The sequence below is a fragment of the Hyperolius riggenbachi genome, chromosome 2 (assembly GCF_040937935.1).
Source record: "Hyperolius riggenbachi isolate aHypRig1 chromosome 2, aHypRig1.pri, whole genome shotgun sequence".
NCBI classification, from domain to species: domain Eukaryota; kingdom Metazoa; phylum Chordata; class Amphibia; order Anura; family Hyperoliidae; genus Hyperolius; species Hyperolius riggenbachi.
The window spans coordinates 279,361,492-279,387,716 of NC_090647.1; the positions used below are offsets into that span (position 1 = coordinate 279,361,492).

The following is a 26,225-nucleotide window of genomic DNA, read 5'->3' on the forward strand; positions in this document are numbered from 1 at the left end:
AACCACAGCTAGCTCATAATTTTACTAGATTATCACCTTAGAATGAAAGTACTGTAGTGCACTTTCATATTACATGTATGTACTTGCTGTTGTGTGATGATTTTTTTGCAAGATGAAATTAAGCCATAGCCTGAGAATATGGTGGTTTCTTGGAAAACCTGTCTATAGACTCAGACACGTTCCTTAGAAGTAGCTAATCAGATTCAGCAGATGTTGAAATTGTATTCCTGGAAATAATGTTCCCATGGGAATGGCAAAAGACTAGCTGGCAGCATTACAGTGCAGCATAAAAAGACAAAAGATACCTTCTGCAATTTACATGTCTTGCTACACAGCAGAGAACTGCATTGCTGGTCAGACACCGACTTCACTTAAAGCCATATTAATTTTTAATGTATTTAATTTTCTGATTTGGTAAAAGTCATATATTAGATTTCCTATTTTAACACTTATCTATCTTATTAATATTACTGTATCTGGATATAAAGTAGTTTGCTCATACAGAACAGCTTTTATATCTATTAACAGCAGCTGCTTAGCAACGTGACACAGGCTACTCTGTTACTAAGGGACTGATTTACTAAGGCTGGGAGAGTGGAGAGCCTGTATGATCCAGCATACCTTCAATGGATTAGTTGAAGCATTTTCACATATTATATGGGAAAAAAGTTTTTAACCGTCACCTGTGCCATATCAGATCATAGTGATGACTGCAAAAAGGTTAGGTCACAACAGGTTATAAACGAGGGCATAACTGTAGCCTCCGAGCCCCCGCAGTGGGGCCCAGGAGCTAAGGGGGCCTGTTTCTCTCTCTCCTCCAATGTGAATAGCAGGGCGGCTAGTAGGGCGCGTGCACACACACACACACACACATTAAAAAATTTACTTTCTCTGTTTTTTCAATTAAAAATAATAACAACATTAGCAGCCAAAAGTATATAATGAAACAACTGATTAAAGCATCTCAGAACATCTGAGGACTTGCTGAAAGTCAAGATGGATGCCTAGGTTAGATTTGTTTATAATAGAGCATTTTGACATTACCTCAAAATTGTATGGCTGTTGGCCACTTCCAAAAAGTATGCAGCACGATACCTTTTTGTGCACAAACCCTTAAAAAATATTTGAGGACATAGGAAACATTTTGTTCAGACTATATTTGCTATAGTACCATCTAAACAATATGTTTGTATGGGTAATTGGATGAGGCCTAAAAAGACTTCCAGGCTATAAAGTAGCAAGACATAGTATGTGAACCCTTTGGAATTATATGGATTTCTGCAGAAATTGGTCATAAAATGTGATCTGATCTTCATCTAAGTCACAACAATAGACAATCACAGTCTGCTTAAACTAATATCACACAGATAATTAGTTTCATGTTTTTACTGAACACACCATGTAAACATTCACAGAGCAGGTGAAAAAAAGTATGTGAACCCTTAGATAAAAGACATCTCCAAAAGCTACTTGGAGTGAAGTGTTAGCCAGCTGGAGTCAAATTAATGAGATGAGATTGAAGGTGTTGTTTACAGTTGCCCTGCCCTATAAAAAAACACATCAGTTTGGGGTTTGCTTTTGCCAAGAAGCATTGCCTGATGTGAATGATGCCTTGCACAAAAGAGCTCTCAGAAGACCTACGATTAAGAATTGTTGACTTACATAAAGCTGGAAAGGGTTATAAAAGTATCTCCAAAAGCTTTGCAGTTCATCAGTCCATGGTAAGACAAATTGTCTATAAATAGAGAAAGTTCAGCACTGCTGCTACTCCCCCTAGGAGTAGCCGTCCTGTAAAGATGACTGCAAGAGCACAGCGCAGAATGCTCAATGAGGTGAAGAAGAATCCTAGAGTATCAGCTAAAGACGTACAAAAGTCTCTGACATATGCTTAACACTACGTAAAACACTAAACAAGAACGGCGTTTGTGGGAAGATATCACAAAGGAAGCCACTGCTGTCCAAAAAAAAAATTGATGCACGTTTAAAGTTTGTGAAAGAGCACATGGATGTTCCACAGCAGTACTGGTAAAATATTCTGTGGACAGATGAAACCAAAATTGAGTTGTTTGGAAGAAACACACAATACTATGTCTGGAGAAAAGGAGGGACAGCACACCAACATCAAAACCTCATCGCAGCTGTGAAGGATGGTGGTGGGGGCATCATGGTTTGAGGCTGCTTTGCTGTGTTAGGGCCTGGACGGATTGTTATCATCAAAGGAAAAATTAATTCCGTAGTCTATCAAGACATTTTGCAGGAGAACCTAAGGCCATCTGTCCACCAGCTGAAGCTCAGCAGAAGATGGGTGTTGCAACAGTACAACGACCCAAAGCATAGAAGTAAATCAACAACAGAATGGCTTAAACAAAATAAAATATGCCTTCTGTAGTGGCCCAATCAGAGTCCTGACCTCAACCCGATTGAGATGCTGTGGCATGACCTCAAGAAAGCAATTTACACCAGACATCCCAAGAATATTGCTGAACGGAAACAGTTCTATAAAGAGGAATGGTCAAGAATTACTCTTGACCTTTGTGCATTTCTAATCTACAACTACAGGAAGCATTTGGTTGAAGTTATTGTTACCAAAGAAGGTTCAACCGGTTATTAAATCCAAGGGTTCACATACTTTTTCCACCTGCATTTTGAATGTTTACATGTTCAATAAAAACATGGAAACATTTAATTATTTGTGTGTTATTAGTTTAAGCAAACTGTGATTGTCTATTGTTGTGACTTGCAAGATGAAATTAAGCCATAGCCTGAGAGGATGAAGATCAGATCACATTTTATGACCAATTTGTGCAGAAATCCATATAATTCCAAAGGGTTCACATACTTTTTCTTGCTACTGTAGTTTAATTGTCTGCATATCTTCCTTCCATTTCTGAGAATCTAGCTGCTAGAAAGAGTTCAAAAAATTAGGTAGCTCAATTTCTTTTTTTGACATGGGTCTTAGAAGAGTAGACCTCTTCTAAGCCTGGCCTACCCACCCACAAACATTTTGTGATGAGCTTATACAGTGAGCCAATGTATCCTTTGGCTACCATAGCTGGAAGAGCTCTAAAACAGAGTTTAGTTTAAAAAAAAAAAAGTTAATTTTAATGGCAACTACTCTACCCAGTCAGGAAACATTTTTTTTTTACCAGGTTGGTAATATCTGTCATTACTGGATTCGTTTTAACATGTGGTTAAAAATGAAGGTTAATTATATACCTAATTATTTGAATTTATTCATACACCAAAATAAGTTTGTTCTTCAGGCATGATACAGAACTGAATAAGAGCAATACCAATTCCTTTCTGCAGGAAAAAAAAACTAAAAATTATGAAAGCTAGCAAGGTAATTGAGTACAATTAGTGATTTCCTCAATCAACATTTGTTCGTTTGATGTCAGCATACCTGCTCCATGACCAACGACGGACCCTACCTCACTTGGTCAGACACCAAATAGAGTTAAAATTGGCTTCTATGATCTAAACTGGCTGTTTAGATGGCATGCAGCTGGTAGACCTTTACATTAAAACAAAGAACTCCAGTATATATCTCCTGTAGGATCAAAAAACTTGACAAAGCAGACTTAGGGCCGATTCACACTAGAGCGTTTTGCCGGTGATTTCGGCAAAACACTAAAGCGCTAGCGCTATTGAAAGCGCTAGTGCAATAATACCCTATGGGCCCGTTCTCACTTGGGCGATTTGCGTTAATCGCCGGCAATTAACGTAAATCGCCAAACGCAATCGCGTAGCCTGCACCATTTTCAGGCGATTTCCCGGCGATCGCGTTTCAGTGCTATAGAAGTGGTAAACGCGATCGCGGAAAAATCGCTGCAGTGTCCAGTGATTTTTCCACATTAATCGCAGAAAAATCACTCCCGCTCTGCGCTTTTAAGTGTGAATGGGGCCTTATGAGTATTTAATCTGAGTAATATGTTATGTTTACTAAAGCTATCTTTAGTGCATTGCCTCACAGTACACATTCACTGCTGTGCTTAGTTAACCTAAGCCCGATAAGGGTTTGCAAATTGAGAAACAGCTACACCCACACACATCAAACAATTATTTGTAAAACAAAATATGCATACAACTAATAGAAAATCACTATTTTTTTCATTTTAAAAGTAAAAATAAACAATTTATTTAAAATGTAATCACACTTACTCTATTTTTTCATCTTTCAAGGCTTTTTCAGCTCTTAGAAGTTTACTTGTCCATATGAACTCTCGCAGGACTTTGGGTAGGAGATGTCCATTGAGTCTATTACATACTGCTGTCATTGTACTCAAGTCTGATGACATAATTGTACACAGAGCATTTCCCAGCACCTCACCCTTAGCACTGCTTAAAGGTGGAGGGATCTTGTCATTTACTGCTGCATTTCCTACAAAATTATGCATAAAATTACTGTTACAGTATTAATACGTGATAAGTAAATAACAGGCACTGAAACATCACATGGCTTTACTTTCATTTAGTTTAGACAGATCTTTGTGCACCTGGACTTCGATTTATGAAAGCTCAATTGCAGCAAATGTAGCCATATCTATTTTATTCTGATTCACTTCCATTTGTGCAGTGGGGGCTGTCTTATAATCAGATTAGGGTGCAGAGGGTGTGGCTATGCTCATATAGTTAAACACCTACCTGTCTTAATATAAGCGATGCTCCACTTGAAATATGGTTTGATGGGATGGATAGACGTAACTATGGTTGCTGCACTTGGGCTTTCATAATTGGAGGCTTATGCAGGGAATACACGGTTCGTTTTTTAGGTGATTAGATGGTTCGATAGATAATTTCCGACATGTTCGATCTCCCTTTCGATTATTTTGCTGCTCGATTTCTGATAGAAGTAAATAGAAAAAGATAAGAAAAACGAGTGGAAGATAAGAGAATCAATAGCAGAATCGAGCGGCAAAAACGATCGAGAGCAGAAACGCACGGCAGAAACGAACCGTGTATTCCCAGCATCCGTTTTTCAAAATGAAACTGCTGAAAGGATGGGAAAGTTTAGCTAACACTATGAAAAAATAAGCACAAGTTCTGTTTAACACTACTTACAGATATTCAATGTCCAACTATGTATGATCAGATTGAAGAACTACTGAATGTCTGTACGTGCACATAAGCCCATCAGACCTCCATCCTGCAACAATACCTGAGGGAAACAGCAATCAGGCAAGATGTATTTTCCCCTATTAAATCTACCAACATGGAGACTGACACTCCAGTGTCTCTCTTTGGGCCCCTTCTCCACAGAGAACTTGCTTTTGTATGTTAATCTTTCATGAAATACTCCAATAGAGATCTTATTGTGCTTAGCGTGTCTCACTTTTGAAGGTGCTTAACCACTTCGCCGCCAGGGTACAGTATATCTACGCTCCTTTGGACTTCACTTCCCCGCCCGGAGCGTAGATATACGCACCCCCTGCCGCTACCGCCGCTGCCGCCGCTGTCCGCGCTCCCGCTCGCACTCCCGCGATCGTGCACGCCGCTGCCCGCTCGCCCGGAGATCAATGAACGGGAAAATCCATTCCCGTTCGTTGCTCTCTGCCCCCGCAATGATCGCCATGCTTCTACGAGAAGCAGCCGATCATTGTGAAAAAACTCAGTTTCCCAGCCTCCCTTCCTGCAAGCGTCCTTCCGACGCTTGCAGGACGCCTAAAAAAAAAAATGTGGCCATCTTGTGGCCAAAAAGTAATACTACACCCAAACATTTTTTTCACATACAAATAAATTATTTTTACTATTAATTTTAACTGATTAACTCCCACACTCCCCAATTGTTATCAATATTTTTTTTTTTAAATATTAAAATAAATTTAAAAAAATTACAATAAAAAAAAAACTTAAATAGTTACCTTAAGGATTGAAATCTTTAAATATTTATATCAAGAGGGTATAACACTGTTACTTTATAAATTATGGGCTTGTAATTAGGGATAGATGCAAAACTGAAAAAAATGCACCTTTATTTGCAAATAAAATATTGGCGCCAAACATTGTGATAGGGACATAATTTAAATAGTGTAATAACTGGGACAAATGGGCATATAAGTTACATGGATTTTAATTATAGTAGCATGCATTATTTAAAAACTATAATGGCGGAAAACTGAAAAATAATGTTTTTTCTTCCAAATGTTTTCCTATTTTCCCATTAAAACACATTTAGAATAAAATAACTCTTGGCATAATGTCCCACCTAAGGAAAGCCTAATTGGTGGTGAAAAAAACAAGATATAGTTCATTTCATTGTGATAAGTAATGATAAAGTTATAGGCGAATGAATGGATGGAGCGCTGAAAGGAGAAAATTGCTAGGGTGGTCAGGGGGTAAAACCCCTCAGTTGTGAAGTGGTTAAGATGCATAATGTAGATTTCCGTCGTGGAAAATAAACAGTAGTACTGACAGAGAAAGACCAAATATTTAATTTGCTTTAAATATAATAAAACACTAAAATCAAATCAAAAGATCCCTATGACTAAATACATCACTTCATTAAACTTAGTAAAGAGTCTGTTAAACCATTTTTTGCGGGTTCACTGGTAACTGATTAAACCTACATAGAAACACATTATTCCTCCGTCTTACGTTTCTCAGCGTGCTTTATCTTCTAGTGACATCAATTGTCTTACGTAAGCATGTCCACAATAACATCCAATGTCAACTGTAATATTGTGCTCAGCGGCAGTCTTTTTTTAGATCAACTACAAGAACTCTGTGACATGCTAATGCTTGCCTGCTGAGAGTAAGGATTTGCAGATTAGATTTGAAAGGATATATAGTAAAACTGGGTCAGATTTGTCACCAAGAGTTACTAATTTTATACATCTTCACATTTCTGACTTTCAGATGTTTCATAAGCTGTGCATCCAGGAAGAATGACATAAAAACACTTTATGTAATAAACTATGCTTTCTTCAGCACTCAAAGCAACACAGCAGCTGATTTACTATATGTTGCTGGAGGTAAAGAAACAAGTCTGTGTTGACCACAGTGGCCACAAATCACAGACCAGTGTTACAGCATTCTGCATGAGAACAAAAGCAGCTAAGCTAAGAGAATAGTTCATTATATGACAAGGAGTTTGGTAAACAATGTTAGCTTGCCCAAACTGCCAGTTAGGTATCATAGCCTACTATTGCTTGGTTAGGCTAGGTGAGTAATTAAAGTAGCAAGGGCTCCTGATTGTGCTGCCAATTTTTGTGGAGCCTTTACTTGTACATGGTGTTGCTGCCATTGCTGAAAAGAAGTGCAGTTTGAGATTATTGTAAGATCTTCAACCACATAGCTTGCAGCAAGTTGAAATTAAAAAAATGATTTGAAATTACATTAAATAACAAAAGTACTGGACCATGGATCTTTTGCAGTAACCAATCGCATACTTCATAAATTAGCTAATCAGAACAAGATAGTTGCCTCCTCGGCTATGCTCAACATTGCCTCCCACTTTAACCTTGTGTCGCCCTCTCCCCTAAAATGTCCTTTCTTAGTAACCACAATTTCTCTCCAGCTTTTTCTCATCCTCAGGATTACAATTGGTGGAAGGACCAGAATCTATTCATTGCCTCTAAATTTTGGCAAAGGGAAAATCTCCCTTCATCCATTTAGATTAAACCGGGAAAACATTAACTATTGTCAAATTGGGCACTTTTCTATGTCAGAATTTTCTTCCCCCTCCTAATTGCAACTTAACTGACTTGGACAGTCTCTTATGTGTTTTCTCATGCAAGAAGGGAATTATTTGTGCCCCTATCATTGAACTCCTTTCCTATGTCTACCTCTTACTTGAATTACTGGACCTACCTAAATAGCCCAAAAATCACATGATCATGTATTTTGTACCATTTGCCTTGTATAACTTTGTCCTATGTTGTATAATCTTGTTATGTTACATCTGTCATCCTTTGTACCAATAAATAATAATAATAATAATAATAATAATAATAATGTACAGATACAGTATATGCTACTCTCAACCCACTGGTCCCTGACCTGTAAATGAAATGATGCTGGGTTAGATATACAGTTTGTTAAGAAGATGATTGACCTACTTGTGCTTACAGATTAATTTTCTATGCAAGTGTTGAGAAATTGGATTGTTATAGTTCTATTTGGGAGTAGTGGATAGCCTATCAGGGGTTTTGACCTTCCTTTGCTGCTGCTTATTTGGTTAGACCTTATATTTTTCATGGTATACTTGATTTTGATGTGTATTTTTTTGCTTTTTACTGCACCTTGGTTTGGCTGTTTGACCTACGGTAGGTTTATGTTTGCTCTTACGTTTCTTGTCTCTTCTGTTCTTATTGGCCTTACTGCCGTGTGATGTATCATTGCACTATTTGTGTATGCACATTTTGTATGGATTCAATAAAGTCTTTGTTAAAGGACCATTATTACAAAAAAAAATTAACTTTAAAAACACATGTAAACATACACAAATAAGGAGTATGTTTCTTCCAGAGTAAAATGAGCAATAAATTACTTTTCTCCTATGTTGCTGTCGCTTACAGTAGGTAATAGAAATCTGGCAGAACCGACAGGTTTTGAACTAGTCCATCTTTAATGGGGAATTCTCAGCGAGGCTTTTAATATTTATAAAGACAATCCCTGAAAAGGATTTATACAATGAAGCTAGCCAGCCTTCCTGCTCGCTGCACACTTTTGTTGGCAGATGGACAGAGCAACTGCCATTCACTAAGTGCTTTTGAAAACAAACAAAACCCTGAGAATCCCCCACGGGGATATGGACTAGTCCAAAACCTGTCAGTTCTGTCAGATTTTTACTGCCTACTGTAAGTGACAGCAACATAGGAGAAAAGTAATGTATGGCTCTTGTTATTCTAGAAGAAATGTACTTCATTTTTTGTATGTGTTTACATGTATTTTAAATTTTACGATTTTTGCAATAGTGGTCCTTTAATAAAACAGAAATTCACTAGTGTCTCAATGGAATGTATATTAATATTATGCATTCTTCAACTTTCTCCACATGCATAAATTGATACATAACTGGAATAAATGGTGACCTTTTACATTTTCCATGAGATTAAAATCTCTTAAAGCACACCTAAATCTGAAGTGGCAATTGTATTTTATATATTATATATATATATATATATGCAGTATATACAGTGGTTTGTAAAAGTATATGGCTCCCTTGAAGTTTTCCACATTTTGTCATATTACTGCCACAAACATGAATCAATTTTATTGAAATTCCACGGGAAAGACCAATACAAAGTGGTGTACACGTGAGAAGTGGAACAAAATCATACATGATTCCAAACATTTTTTACAAATAAATAACTGCAAAGTGGGGTGTGCATAATTATTCAGCTCCCTTTGGTCTGAGTGCAGTCAGTTGCCCATAGACATTGCCTGATGAGTGCTAATGACTAAATAGAGTGCACCTGTGTGTAATCTAATGCCAGTACAAATGCAGCTGCTCTGTGATGGCCTCAGAGGTTGTCTAAGAGAATATTGGGTGCAACAACACCATGAAGTCCAAAGAAGACACCAGACAGGTCAGGGGTAAAGTTATTGAGAAATTTAAAGCGAGCTTAGGCTACATAATGATTTCCAAATCCTTGAACATCCCACAGGGCACTGTTCAAGCGATGATTCATGAATTGAAGGAGTATGGCACAACTGTAAACCTACCAAGACAAGGCCGTCCACCTAAACTCACAGGCCGAACAAGGAGAGCGCTGATCAGAAATGCAGTCAAGAGGCCCATGGTGACTCTGGACGAGCTGCAGAGATCTACAGCTCAGGTGGGGGAATCTGTCCATAGGACTACTATTAGTCGTGCACTGCACAAAGTTGGCCTTTATGGAAGAGTGGCAAGAAGAAAGCCATTGTTAACAGAAAAGCATAAGAAGTCCCGTTTGCAGTTTGCCATAAGCCATGTGGGGGACACAGCAACCATGTGAAAGAAGGTGCTCTGGTCAGATGAGACCAAAATGGAACTTTTTGGGCCAAAATGCAAAACGCTATGTGTGGCGGAAAACTAACACTGCACATCACTCTGAACACACCATCCCCACTGTCAAATATGGTGGTGGCAGCATCATGCTCTGGGGGTGCTTCTCTTCAGCAGGGACAGGGAAGCTGGTCAGAGTTGATGGGAAGATGGATGGAGCCAAATACAGGGCAATCTTGGAAGAAAACCTCTTGGAGTCTGCAAAAGACTTGAGACTGGGGCAGAGGGTCACCTTCCAGCAGGACAACGACCCTAAACATAAAGCCAGGGTAACAATGGAATGGTTTAAAACAAAACATATCCATGTGTTAGAATGGCCCAGTCAAAGTCCAGATATAAATCCAATCGAGAATCTGTGGCAAGATCTGAAAACTGCTGTTCACAAACGCTGTTCATCTAATCTGACTGAGCTGGAGCTGTTTTGCAAAGAAGAATGGGCAAGGATTTCAGTCTCTAGATGTGCAAAGCTGGGAGAGACATACCCTAAAACACTGGCAGCTGTAATTGCAGCAAAAGGTGGTTCTACAAAGTATTGACTCAGGGGGCTGAATAATTACGCACACCCCACTTTGCAGTTATTATTTTTTTTAAATGTTTGGAATCATGAATGATTTCCATTCCACTTCTCACGTGTACACCACTTTGTATTGGTCTTTTACGTGGAATTTCAATAAAATTGATTCATGTTTGTGGCAGTAATATGACAAAATGTGGAAAACTTCAAGGGGGCCGAATACTTTTTCAAACCACTGTATATACAGGGGTTGAACAAAATAATGGAAACACCTAACATTTTGGCATCATAATCTTTAACATGTTTTAAGCAATCAAAACTTGACATATGTTACATTTTTTTTTCTTTATTATTTTTGTTATTTGATATGTTTAATTAAAACAATTGTTTTTCACAGATATTTAAACCAAAGTTGGTTATAATTTATAAAAATGGCAGATCTCTCAGACTTTCAAAGAGGCCAAATTGTTGGTGCTTGTATGGCAGGCGCTGCTGTAACAGAAACTGCCTGAATGCTTGGCATTTCAAAAGGTACTGTCTCAGAAGTAATGACTGCCTTTGAAAGAGAGGGAAAAACTTCCTCAGCAAAGCACAGTTGTGGCCGAAAGTCAAAGTTGTCTCAGAGAGACCATCGGACTCTAAATCGAATTGTTAAGAAAGCTCGCAAGACCACGGCTCCTAAAATCACTGCAGAGCTGAATGAACACCTACAGAACACGGTTTCCGCAAAAACTGTTCCTTCGGGAGCTGCACAAATCTGGAACTGCAATTAGAAAACCTCTGCTCTCAAAGACAAATGTTTCAAAGCATTTAGAGTGGTGTAGAAACCACCAGAATTGGCCCTCGAGCAGTGGAAAAATTTGATTTTCTCTGATGAATCATCGTTTACCTTATTTCCGACCGACGGCCGAGTGTATGTTTGGAGACAGCCAAAAGAAGCATTTCATCCAGATTGCCTTCTCCCTGTGAAGAAACGCGGAAAAGCCGCCGCATGGACGCAGGATGAGGCGGCTGTTTCCGCGTCTGGCATAGCAGAACGCGGAGAAACGGTTGTACGCATAGGCCTGCTTCTCTCAGTGGGGCAGGATGCGGAGAAAATGCCGCACGCTCAGACAGCGTGGCGGCGGATTCCGCATCCCATACAGCTACAACACTACAACACATGACTGGTGTGGCTGGGACTGATAGCCCACACTGGTTTAGGAGGACGCGTGCGCGCGCAGAGAGGCAGGGCCTTTATGGCAGTCAGAGGAGGGTCAGCTGACCAGGCCGGTCAGCTGACAATTGCAGCAACTTTCATTGGTCCAGCACTTAAGGGAGGTGCTGGAGAGCACTGGTGTATATATACTGGGTGCTGGTCATTCCTCTGGTGTCTGGCGTTGCGATCACTACGTAGTAGCACTCAGGCCTTGTCTGTATCTGTGTTCGAGCATAGTTTCCAAAGGTGTTGACGATCACGGACCTCACACCTTAGCGTTAGGAATATTGAACTGTATTATTTGTTATGACCTTCTGCCTGCCTGACTATCCTGCTGAACTCTGATTCTGTACCTTGCTATCTCTGATATCCTGTTGCCAAACTCTGCTCGTTCCTGGACTCTGTATTTGCCTCCTGATTCTGTACCCCGCTATTCTGATACACTGTTGCCAAACCCTGCCTGTTTATTGGACTCCGTATCTGTCTCCTGAATCTGTACCGTATCTGTCTGTGTGTTGACGACCTGGATTGCCCGACCTCGAGAACTGGCCTTACTGTTAGAGGCAGTTCCCACACCTGTTAGTGACACCCTCTCTCTGGTGTCACTCACGTTCTGTCCTTCCTATCCTCAGCCTAGCTCCTCCCCCGGGAGAGTCTAGGCATACGGAAGGAACTTACTTCTGTGCAGTACTCCTTACTGCTTCTGTACCTTCTCCTAAGGTGCAATACTCAAAGTATTACTGTTACACCAATACACTCTTATCCTTCAGGTGTCCAGAGGTTAGAATATATATCTGATTATCAGTGATACTGCAGATCATCAATAATCGGGTATATTCTGCATTCTCGGTGATACTGCAGTTCACCGGTAATCAGACCCTCTCTGTGTTACACCGATCGTTACACTCCCAAGCGTGAAACATGGTGGGGGTTCTGTGATGATCTGGGGTGCTATTTCTTGGAAATCCACCGGGCCAATGATTTGCCTTCATGGAAGGAATTAACAGCCGAGACTATTTAGGAATTTTGGGCGACCAAGTTCATCCTATGGTTCAAGAACTGTTTTTGGAGGGGAATGCCATCTTTCAAGATGATAATTGTAACGGTTGGGTTTCACAACTCAGATGTCTGATTATTTGGTGATCTGCAGAATCACCAATAATACAGACGCTATACCTGATTATGTGTGATCTGCAGAATCACCAATAATACCAGTATAGCAACACAAAGAGCTGAGTGTGTAGTGTTTGGTGCAACCGTAACTTTAATAGCTTTATGAGAGCTCACCAGAAGGGCTGGTTAGGTACTATCGGTACACTGACCGTGTATTGGAGTTCAAGCTCCAGCAAGCTGGAGATACAATACTGAAGAGACCGAATCTCCCGAGGAGCGGGTGATTCAGAGTGTACTGCAGCCGAGTGATCACCCGAGGAGCGTACTGCAGCCTAGGAGCAGGAGACACAAACAGTACTGCACTAATGATCGACTGAGAAGCAGGTGATTCAGACTGTACTGCAGCCTAGGAGCAGAAAACGCAAACAGTACTGCACTAAAGAATAACTTCACCAGAGGCGCTGGTGAAGCTAGCGCCTCACCAGTGGCGAGGGCCCACTGGTGAGTAGAATGGTCTGACAGGCAAGATTCGGCAACAGAGAGGTAAGTATCGGTACAGAATCGTGAGGCAGGAGAGTAATCGGTAATCAGGCAGAGGTTCAGCAACAGAGAGGTAAGTATCGGTACAGAATCGTGAGGCAAGAGAGTAATCGGTAATCAGGCAGAGGTTCAGCAACTAAGAAGGCATATAGGCAGAAGTACAGAATCAGAAAGAAGGATCAGAGTCAGAGTTTTAGCTAAGAGTCATACACAGAAAATCAATATAATACAAGCAATATCCTAGTCTAGGTGTGAAGTCCTTGGCATCAACACCTGGGATCTAATCTAAGGTCTGAGCGCTAACACGCTATGTATTCACAACAACAGACAGTGCCAGACTGAAGCCCGGAGGCTTAAGAAGCAGAGGAGACCTCACTGGCATGCCCCCTGCGAACAGCCAATCCTGGGCGGCGTGAGTCTCCTCTGCGATCAGCTGACCAGAAGGTCAGCTGACCGGCTTCCTCCCAGCATAAAGGTCCCGTCTGTGCGCGCGCCCGCGCGAGACGGTGACCTCCCTCCCAAACATATGTTCCGTCCTCGGCGTCCCAGGCGCTGGGAGGACGGGTGGCGGCATGGAGGCAGCTGCGGCGGCACTGTTCGCCGCAGCTGCCCCGTTCCTGACAATAATGCCCTAATCCATACAGCTTGAATTGTTAAAGAATGGCACGAGGAACATTCTAATGAAGTTGAGCATCTCATCTGGCCACCACACTCCCCAGACCTCAACCTTATTGAGCATTTATGGTCGTTATTAGAGATTCAAGTAAGAAGTCGAATTCCACCGACATCATTTCTAAAAGAACTGGAGGGTGTTTTAACTGAAGAATGGGCTAAAATTCCTTTGGAAACAATTCACAATTTCTATGAATCAATACCTCGGAGAATCGAGGCTGTAATTGCCGCAAAAGTTGGACCTACACCATATTAAAATATATTTTGTTGATTTTCAAGGCGTTTTCATTATTTTGTTCAACCCCTATGTATGTATGTATATATATATATATATATATATATATATATATATATATATATATATATATATACATCCAGTATGCAGCAGTCCTGTGGGCTAAAATGCCTTGTTGATGCTAGACGTCAGAGGAGAATGGGCCGACTGATTCAAGCTGATAGAAGAGCAACGTTAACTGAAATAACCACTCGTTACAACCAAGGCATGCAGCAAAGCATTTGTGAAGCCACAACACGCACAACCTTGAGGCGGATGGGCTACAACAGCAGAAGACCCCGCTGGGTACCACTGATCTCCACTACAAATTGGACAGTTGAAGACTGGAAAAATGTTGCCTGGTCTGAGGAGTCTTGATAGAGTCAGAATTTGGGGTAAACAGAATGAGAACATGGATCCATCATGCCTTGTTACCACTGTGCAGGCTGGTGGTGTAATGGTGTGGGGGATGTTTTCTTGGCACACTTTAGGCCCCTTAGTGCCAAGTTGGAATTGTTTAAATGCCACAGGCTACCTGAGCATTGTTTCGGACCATCGCCATCCCTTCATGACCACCATGTACTCATCCTCTGATGGCTACTTCCAGCAGGATAATGCACCATGTCACAAAGTTTGAATAATTTCAAATTGGTTTCTTGAACATGACACTGAGTTCACTGTACTCAAATGGCCCCCACAGTCACCAGATCTCAACTCAATAGAGCATATTTGGTATGTGATGGAACTGGAGCTTCGTGCCCTGGATATGCATCCCACAAATCTCCATCAACTGCAAGATGCTATCCTATCAATATGGGCCAACATTTCTAAAGAATGCTTTCAGCACCTTGTTGAATAAATGCCACATAGAATTAAGGCAGTTCTGAAGGCAAAAGGGGGTCAAATACCATATTAGTATGGTGTTCCTAATAATGCTTTAGGCGAGTGTATAGTGTATATATATATATTCCAACTGGGAATGTTAAAAAGCAAGAACAAACAATTTTACTAAATATTTTATGATCATTTACCTCACTTAAATGCAGACAGATATACTGGGAAAGTTAGTTAAAATGGAAAACAATTAAACTTTGAGAATGTTATTTCCACTATTGTTATGCATTACCCGCAACTTTACTTTAGAGGTAACTAATTAATAAACCATTGGTATGCACAGCATTAGCACAAAATAAATTGGTAATGTTCATCTGTATTCAGGGATGGGTGAATACAATCCTGAGGTGCATGATAAAGAAATAATACTACTTTAAAAACTGGAAAAAATGGCAAACATACCGTATATACTCGCAAGCAAGCCGACCCGCATGTAAGCCGACCCCCCCACTTTTACCCCAAAAAACAGGAAAAAATGATTGACCCTCATGTAAGCCGGGGGTAGGAAACGCTGGCCGCGTGATCCCCCCAGTATGTCCCAGTATAGCTAGTATAGTGCTCAGTATAGCTAGTATAGTGCTCATTATAGCTAGTGAAGTGCCCCAGTTTAGCTAGTATAGTGCTCAGTATAGGTAGGTAGTACTCAGTATAGCTAGTAAAATGCCCCAGTACAGCTAGTATAGTGCTCAGTATAGCTAGTATAGTGCTCAGTATAGCTAGTATAGTGCTCAGTATAGCTAGTGAAGTGCCCCAGTTTAGCTAGTATAGTGCTCAGTATAGTTAGTATAGTGCCCCCAGTATAGCTAGTATAGTGCCCCCAGTATAGCTAGTATAGTGCCCCCAGTATAGCTAGTATAGTGCCCCCAGTATAGCTAGTATAGTGCCCCCAGTATAGCTAGTATAGTGCCCCCAGTATAGCTAGTATAGTGCCCCATTATAGCTAGTATAGTGCCCCCAGTATAGCTAGTATAGTGCCCCCAGTATAGCTAGTATAGTGCCCCCAGTATAGCTAGTATAGTGCCCCCAGTATAGCTAGTATAGTGCCCCCAGTATAGCTAGTATAGTGCCCCCAGTATAGCTAGTATAGTGCCCCCAGTATAGCTAGTATAGTGCCCCATTATAGCTAGTATAGTGCCCCATTATAGCTAGTATAGTGCCCCATATAGCTAGCATAATGCCCCAGTATGGGTGGGTGGGTAGGTGCTGTCCCTCCCCGCTCCCCCTGCGGCCGCCGCTGCTGCTATTACCTCAGGCGGCGCCGCTTCCTCTATCCCCGTCCTCCTCCGGTAGTAACTCATTCACAGCAGCGCGCCTCTCGCTGCTGTGATGACGAGGAAACCATAGAGAGCGGCTTCCTGTAGCGTGATGCCGTTACTATGGGAACCGCTCTCTATGGTTTCCTGCGTCATCACAGCAGCGGGGGGCGCGCTGCTGTGAATGAGTTACCGGAGGAGGACGGGGATAGAGGCAGCGGCGCCGCCTAAGGTAATAGCAGCGGTGGCCGCGGGGGGAGCGGGGAGGGACAGCACCTATCCACCCACCCACCCACACATGACTCGCAAGCAAGCCGACCCCCCAACTTTTGGCCCACTTTTGGGGGGTCAAAAATTCGGCTTGCTTGCGAGTATATACGGTATTCTAAATGTGATATCACCTAAGTATAGTTTAAATACATAGTTTTTAATGCAACATTCAAATAATCTACATAAAATGCACAATACAATTACAAAGAGAGATAAGTATTTTATTCATTGTTTAGAAAAGGTATTTATTTTAGTATAAGATCCCAGCTAATCTGAACACTGGATTGCATAGTCTTACATTATCTATGCAGTATAAGGGCCTACCAAAACAATCAAATGAAAGGACATTTAATTAATTATCCCTCATATTTATCAGTTATTATTAAGTATACAAAAATATTTAAATGTACCAAGAATTTCAGAGAATATTTTTTAGTATAAATTATATTAAATATTGCACATAAGTCACAAAACGTCAGTGTTTCCTTACCGGTTAGCAATAATTAAAGGGGCACTATGGCGAAAAATTGGAAAATTTAAATTACCATATTTTTCGGAATATAAGACGCTCCGACATATAAGACTCACCTAGTTTTAGAGGGCAAAAATCAGGGGAAAAAAATTAACTAAACCTAGATGCGTCTTTGGTGCAGGGACGTCTTACCAACCTACTCCCCTCTAAAATGTCTCTATCTAGGCTACACTGGCCAGCTACACTACACTTCACTAACTAACCCCTTCTGCCCCCCACCAACTACACTACACCTCACTACACCTTACTGACTAACCTCTGCTGTCCCCACCAACTACACTACACTTCACTAACTAACCTCTGCTGCCCACACCAACTACACTACACTTCACTAACTAACCCCTTCTGCCCCCCCCCCCACCAACTACACTACACTTCACTAACTAACCTCTGCTGTATCTCACCTGATCCTGCCGCCGCGCTCCTGTCCTCCATCTGCGGTAATCCGAGGCTGCCCGATCATCCAGATCCATGTCTTCTGTATCATGAGGCTTCCCACTCATTAAGGATGCAGCTCTTTGGCGTCCCATCCGCCACGCTCCTCATCGCTGCAGTCTCGGTATATAGACTGCAGCCTTCCGGTGTACGCATTCCTCTGCCCGATACTCTTCCTAGTTACCGTGTCATAGGCACTTCCTACTTACAGCGCACGTGACGTCAGGCGCACGTGCGCTGCGGGTCACACAGAAGAGGCACTGTAACCAGGAAGTGCCTATGACGCGGTAACTAGGAAGAGTATCGGGCAGAGGAATGCGTACACCGGAAGGCTGCAGTCTATATACCGAGACTGCAGCGATGAGGAGCGCGGCGGATGGGACGCCAAAGAGCTGCATCCTTAATGAGTGGGAAGCCTCATGATACAGAAGACATGGATCTGGATGATCGGGCAGCCTCGGAATACCGCAGATGGAGGACAGGAGCGCGGCGGCATGATCAGGTGAGTATATTCCGGGACCCAAATCCGTACCTTTTGAATATAAGACGCACCCACTTTTCCCCCCCAGTTTTGGGGAAGAAAAAGTGCGTCTTATATTCCGAAAAATACGGTATGTGCAAACATAGACAAATAAGAAGTACGTTTTTTTCAAGAGTAAAATGAGCCATAAATTACTTTTCTCCTATGTTGCTGTCACTTACAGTAGGTAGTACAAATCTGACAGAAGTGACCGGTTTTGGACTAGTCCATCTCCTTATAGGGGATTCTCAGCAAGACTTTTATTCTTTATTAAGACATTCCCTAAAAAGGATTTAAACAATGATGCTGACTAGCTTTTCCTGCTCGCTAAACAGTTTTTTGGCAGTTGGACAGAGCAATTGCCATTCACTAAGTGCATTTGAAAATAAATAAATCCCTGACAATCCCCTATGAAAAGATGGACTAGTCCAAAACCTATCGCTTCTGTCAGATTTCTACTACCTACTGTAAGTGACAGCAACATAGGAGAAAAGTAATTTATGGCTCATTTTATTCTGGAAAAAACATAATTCTTATTTGTATATTTTTGCACATATTTAACCACTTCGCCATATCTGGACGCATATATCCGTCCAGATAGGCAGTGGTGCTGCAGCCGTGTGGTGCTCGCGATCGGGCGCGCGCCCGCGCGCGCTCCCGCTGCCTCCCGCTGCCCCCCCGATCAGTGAATGGGAATATAATTCCCATTCACCGATCTAAGTCCCCGGCAGAAATACCGACGCTTTCTCATCAGAGAGTGTGGCCCCAAGAAACTTCTTCTCTTCATTTTAGTTCCTAGATGCGACATCGTTCGCATCCAGGAATTTTTTGAATGTGGCCATCTTGTGGCCAAATAGTAAACTGCACCCACATACCTGTATTGAATAAAAGAATACATTATATTACATCTAAAATTGGCTATTTACCTCCCAAACTAAAATTAACCAAATACATTTTTGTATTAAAAAAAAAATAAAAAAAATTACAATTAAAAAAAAAAAAATACATAAATAGTTACCTAAGGGTTTGAACTTTTTAAATATACATGTCAAGAGAGTATCTTATTAATTTTTTTAAAATTATAAGCTTGTAAATAGTGATGGACGCAAATTGAAAAAATGCACCTTTATTTCTAAATAAAATATCGGCGCCATAAATTGTGATAGGGACGTAATTTAAATGGTGTAATAAGCGGGACAAATGGGCACATAAAATGCATGGGTTTTAATTACTGTAGCATGTATTAATTTTAAACTATAGTGGCCAAAAACTGAGAAATAATGATTTTTTTCCATTTCTATCTTAATCTTCCTGTTAAAATGTATTTACAGTAAAGTGGCTCTTAGCAAAATGTACTACCTAAAGAAAGCCTAATTAGTGGCGGAAAAAACGAGATATAGATCAATTAATTTTGATGAGTAGCGATAAAGTTATTAGCGAATGAATGGGAGGTGAACATTGCTCGGATGCATAAGATTTTCGAAGCTGTAGGCTGAAGTGGTTAAAATTGTAAAATGTTTCGCCATAGTGCCCCTTTAACAAGTTTAAAACAAGTGTAATTAATTAGTATTACCATATATACTCTAGTATAAGTCTATTATAACTAGTAGGACTAAATAAAAGTATAGGGGTCAACTTATACACGAGTCACGGCAACACTGAGCACACTGAGTAATATGTGTACTTGTCACGGTCAGTTACCTGTCCAGGTGAGGCGGCTGGCACATACGGATGCTGGCGGTCGTCTTGGGGGGTCTCGGCAGGCTTCTTCTCGGGGCGGTCTGTCGGTACTCACCAGTGCGCGTTGCGTTGCGCGGCGGGAGCGTTGGCGCTGCAAGGCATTCATGTGAATGCTGGGCACACGCGCGCACAAGGACGTCTGCTTTATGCATGTCTTCTTGTTTCGCATGTGTGCGCGTGCAGGTGTTGCACATGCGTGCGTGACACGCTATGCTGTGTGCGCTTTGCGCGCCAAAAGGCCTATTTAAGTCTGGAGAGCCCAAGCTGCCTTGCTGTGGTATTGCAGCTAGTTTGGTTCCTGTGATCTGACATTCTGTCTGCCTGTTGTCTGACCTCTGTAAACCGCATTTTATACCCTGATTGTATGTATAACCTTGTGCTAAGATGTATAACCGTTTGCTACCTCTCTGTCTGTCCCCCCTTGTTGCAATGTATGTATCCCTATTTATTGTCCAGCGCTGCGTAATATGTTGGCGCTTTATAAATACAATAAATAATAATAATAATAATGCTGACCTTGGCTCGTTTGCCTACCAGCTCTGGCTTTGACCACGGCTCTGTACGACTACCCGCTCTGTTGCTGAACTTTGCTTGTCTGACTACCCGCTCTGTTACCGACCCCGGCCTGTCCAAGGATCTGCTTCTGTGTGCCATCCTTACAGGACCTGCGTGTCAAGATCATCTGCAGTACTACTGGTGCACGGGTTATTGCACTACCAGACCCGTCCTGCGGGAGTCTCCAGTTCCTGTTTACTCCAACTACTGGTTCTGCAGCCACTCCTGCCCCGTGTTAACGGGAGGACCCTGTTCCCAACCCAGGGCCTCTGGTTGATAAGTAAGCAGGGGTTGCTGCCCTCAGCAAATCGGTCTCCTCAGCTACAGGTACGTGACAGTACTGCAATAATCTATGCAGTGCATTCATTAACCCCTTTTGGGCCCCAAGTGCACCTGTTAATTCTTCCTGGTCCCTAAATGCAGCCATTAACTTTGCTGGGTAGACTTATACTTGAGTCAATATAAAATTCCAGCTTAAGAGGGTCAAATATTGGAGTTGATGTATAAACAAGTTGGACTTGTATTCGAGTATATACGGTAATTCAAGTAAAGAGAGCAAAGTCTGATGCTGCAGGGCAAACTGAGGTGTTTATTTCAGTGGTGACGTTTGCTGCATGATGTACAGTACATACTGTACAATGCAACATTCAGTGGAGTAGCAAGTGTCCTTCCGCTACAAGTAAGGGTGCTAGCAGTGGGTACTGGGCACAGAAGGGTAGCCTGATGGCTGTTTCACGAGGTGGTGCTTTTTCCAAGGCTGACCCACAGCCACTGCCAGCAACCTCACTTGTAATGGTAGAACATACTGTATGCTATTTCACTTAATGTTGCATTGTATGCATATCATACACCAAAATATAACTACTGAAATAAACGCCTAAATGTGCACTACAGTGTGGGACTTTGCTCTCTTTTCAACTGTTACAAATGACTGTTTAAAATCCCAGAGTAAGCAGAGAATTGTAAGTGATGACAGCCATTTCCTTCCAGGGGGGACTCCCCAGCATGCAATATACCCCCAGATACAGGTAGTGCCAACCTCTCTCTACTCTCTTGATCTGCCAATGAGTAATTACACTCAGCTTAAGACAGCCGAAACCACACTCCTCAATTCAACAGGGCAGAATGATATTTAATTGGAAATATATTGCTGTAAGTTAAGGAACATTTAATGAATGTCAGTATGAACATAAAAGAAATGGTAGTGGCTACTAAAATAAACATACATTTCTGACATTGAAAATGTCCACAATAATGTCCCAATGAAAGACCACTGCTATGATCTTTTAATAGGGCTGGTCATTAAATCAAAAGCATAGGAATTTAGTCCCAGTTCACACCATGTGGCTTGAAGTATATCCGTCACAAATTTGGGCAAACCTAATTGAACGTATTTTTGTAAGTTGGCCTTGGCCCAACCCCTCCTCCCCAGAGCCTATTTATTAGCCCTCAGTGTGATCAGGGCCAAATCATCCAATAGGTGACTAGCACAGTGAATGCCTTGAGCTCAAAGGGCCACTAGCCACAATTCTGCAACAGAAAGTGAAAGAGACCATAATCTGACTATGAGCAATGCCTGGAAGATGCCTGAGTCAGCAGAACTCCATCGCACAAAGCTATAAGATACCTCAGTATAGACGCCTCTGCTTAAAGAGACTCTGGAGCCACTATAAAAATCAGTTTTTATTTCTTTTTAGGATCATTGCCAGACATAAACTGCAAAACGAGGGGTTTATACCCCCCAAATCCCCTCTGCAAAATCCACGACTTTCCTGGTCTTGAATTTTGCTGCCCAGGAAGGCAATGAAGCTCTGCCTCCATTCGCGTCAATCCAGAGCGGATCTCCACCTTTCCCTCACCCCTCTCAGTGAAGGAAGACTGAGAGGGGCGGGGAGAGGTGGCGATCAGCGTGGATTGATGCGACTAGAGGCAGAGCTTCAACGGAAAGCTCTGCTTCAATCAGGAAGCGCTCCCCCAACATTGCCCCAGGGATTTGGAGGTGACAGAACCCTCTTTTTGCCGCGGGGGTGCGGAGGTTTATGTCTGGCAATGATCCTTAAAAGAAGTAAAAGGTAAACACTGATTTTTATCGTGGCCTCAGTCTCTCTTTAAAGTATGGTATACATGTGTGTAGGCTCTTTACATTTTGTTGTAAGGAGCATGCTTAAGTAAGGACTGCAAAATTCTGTTATCTAACAATTCATAATCCTGATTTATTATAAAACATGAGGAGTGTGGCTGAAAGGCTAGTAAATTAGCAGCTGTGTGATTGAAGAAGTCTTGTGCAGGTACAACTTTTCTTAAAGGGGAACTTCAGCCTAAACAAACTCACTGTCATTAAGTTACATTAGTTATGTTAATTAAAATAGCTAAACAAATTTGTGCCAAAACAGCAGAAGGAGAACAACAATATCAGAAATCCCATCATGCTTTGCACAGCATCAGGGGAAAAGTGTAAAGGCATTTTTCTTCTGTGCAGCTAAAAATGAGGCTTGAGTAAGAAAAACAGTTCTGATGCTGTGAAACTGTTAAAGAAACACCATGGGCTTGATTCACAAAGCGGTGCTAACCTACTTAGCACGTCTAAAGACTTTAGACGCGCTAACCAGGGTGCTAAGTAGGTTAGCACCGGATTTCTCAATCATATCGTGCGCTAACTTTGCGAACGTAAAGTTTTACGCGCGCAAAGTTTTACGCGCGCTAAGTCCCATAGGCTTTAATGGGCACTTCGCGCGGTGCGCCCTGCGCTCTGTGCAGTATGCGCGTAAAGTTTTACGCGCGTAAAGTTTTGCGCGCGTAAAGTTTTATGCGCGAAAAGCATGTTTAGACGTGCTAAGGGGGTTTTCACAGGCGTGCTAACAGTTAGCACCGCTTTGTGAATCAAGCCCCAAGCCTTTTCAGTGCTGCTGAGTACATTTTTAGTTTGGAGGTTCACTTTAATAAGCCCCAGCTGTCCTTTATAACTAAAAAAAATGTGGATGCTGTTGTATGTAATGATGTAACTGCAGTCACACAACCACTTTTATACACACCTCTCAGCAACCCCCACTATACTCTAGTATGACTTAAGGTGGCCATACATATACAGTAAATATTGCCACCCAATGTGGCAAACAGATAGATCCCTCTCTGATCTGAGTTTGATCAGAAAGGGATCAAATCCTCCCACACACCATGCAAAGATCTTTAATAGATTGCATGTAAGCTATTGAAAATCTAATGAACTGCAGTGTTGCATTGCTCAATTCAGTACAACGCTATTGCTCATCGATCTACCGGGCATCTTTTCCTGCCACCATTCAATCAAGACATTCTGTCCAGTCCAATCGACAATTGCAATCTATTTTTGGCAAAAATCAATAAGAATTACGGTACTATTGATGTGGCATGTTGTGTTATAGATTTAGACATAGACTCTTCGAATTTGAAGAGTGTATCTCCTGCATTAAACAAAGTCTGCAATCTTTACCTGCATGATTGCAAGTAATTCTTAAACAATCCAGTCCAGTTTTGCTGCATCACTTAAGCAAAACATACACTAATAAGCCTACCACACACTGTCAGACTTTCTCCCGACATGCCCAAAAGATAGATTAATCTCTGATTGACATCTGATCAGAAAGGGATCTATCATTGCCACACACTGAGCATCATTTTTAATAGATAATAGCATGAAAACTATTAAAAATAATTTACTGCCGCTCCTCCAGGAATTCCCCCTGCTAATGCAGCTTTCCCAAGGGCCCTATGCAGAGTTTAGCACAGCAAAGCATTTGGACACTCACCTCTGACATGCCATTATCTCCCAGTGCCCATAATGACCTGCCAGTATGTATGAACTTGCATACACCACAAGCTCACTGGGTCACTACGGACACCGGCAGCATTGAGGAAGGAGCATGTAGACAGTAGAGGTGAGGGTCAGAGCGCTTCACTGTGCTAATACTCTTCATAGATCCCCAGGGAGACAGCCGCATTAGCAGAGGGGTGTCACCGGTTTAAGGTCCTATGCAATCAATAATGTCAGCTGATTTCTACTAGAAATCAATAAAAATGATGATTGGGCAACTTGTCAATCTTCAGCAGATTTGAACACAGTGGTTGAATCTGTCAAGGAAGGTCTCATAGTGTATGGGCACAATTAAACCTGTAGATAAGATGTTACATAAATTAAATCAAAAACCTATTTAAATCAAAAGCACTTTATCTGAGCAACACTGATTAAGCCAAGCTGTTCTTTATCTAATCAAGAACCAGAGCGTGCAGGGGGGCTTAATTCTCCTGATGTTTAATAATAAAGACCACATTCTATTTACATTTTAATAACACTCTAATGGTCCGTACACACGCCGGACTGGAGGCAACGACGGGTCCGTCGTCACCTCCCGCTGGGTGGGCGTTCCAACGACAGTCCGGCGTGTGTACGCACTGTCGGCGGACTGATACGGCTGTTTCTGAGCGATCCGCCGGGCGGATCGCTCAGAAACAGCCGTATCAGTCTGCAGACAGACTGTACACACGCCGGACTGTCGCTGGAACGCCCACTCAGCGGGAGGTGATGACGGACCCATCGTTGCCTCCAGTCCGGCGTGTGTACGGACCTTTAGGCAGGGAACACACCAGGGCTGTGGAGTTGGAACAAAAATCCACCGACTCCAAATCCTCAGGTTAGGATTCCACCGACTCTGACTAGACTCCTCTAATTTGCATATTACAATTTTGTTGATTGAAAGTATGTAACATGAAATGCATCGATTAACTGCCAACGCTTAGGAATTTTAAAATACCACTGAAGTGAGAGGGATATGGAGGCTGCCATATTTATTCCCTTTTAAACAATACCAGTTACCTGGCTAGCCAGCTGATCTTCTGCCTCTAATACTTTTAGTCATAGACTAAATCTAGTCCTTGGTAAGAGTACTTGTAGAAGACAGAAACAAAGAACATCTATCAGGCCCTGGGCAATGTGACTGTGGGTACGTGTAAGAGTGATGTGCAGGTACTCTGCAGGGGAATGAGGGGATTCTTCCTCTATTACACATTCTTCATGCACAATTTGAACATGGATCAGGGCCTAGTACTACTGTGTAACAAAGAAAACCTGAGACAGATGAAATTAAAGTTGTATACATAAATGGGGCTTCCTCCAGCCCCCTTCAGACTAATTAGTCCCTCGCTGTCCACCCCCGCCACCTGGATCTTCTGCTATGGGTCCTGGTACTTGAGCCAGTCGGGCATAGTGCGCATGCACACACTCCGACCCTGGGAGCATACTATACCCGTGGAGCACTATTGCGCAGGTGCAGAATATTCCTGGCTGTGGGAGCGGCAGGATTGCGCTGACTGGCTGAATTACCAGGACTCATAGCAGAACATCCAGGTGGCGGAGGAGGAGAGCGATTGGATTAGCCTGAAGGGAGCTGGAGGAAGCCCCATGTATGTATAAAACTTTTCTTTTCATCTGTCTCAGGTACCCTTTAATTCGTAGTCACCAAACCGAATTTTAACAAAATATCAAATTATTTGATTTCATGAGCAAAGGGAGTGCATAAATTTGCATAAATCAGTATCAAAGCAGAATTATTTCCATCTCATTGACCATCTCTATAGGTATAGGTTATAGCATAGATGTTATGTAGATGTTGTGGTGATATATTGGGGTGCTTATGATGTAAGGATAACAGGAACATATTCTTTCATTTTTCTGCCTGTGTTCCATGGAGGGAG

At 41.9% G+C, this 26,225-nt stretch overlaps 1 protein-coding gene across 2 annotated transcripts in view; it reads right to left on the reverse strand.

Moving 5' to 3' along the window:
• Positions 1-26,225, reverse strand: part of LOC137546374 (uncharacterized) — a 485,946-nt gene that overhangs the window by 366,112 nt on the left and 93,609 nt on the right. For both annotated transcript variants that reach the window (XM_068268752.1, XM_068268753.1), the window contains exon 7: positions 4,162-4,381. In XM_068268752.1, the coding sequence (XP_068124853.1) occupies positions 4,162-4,381 (220 nt within the window). The remainder of the gene's footprint in view (positions 1-4,161; positions 4,382-26,225) is intronic.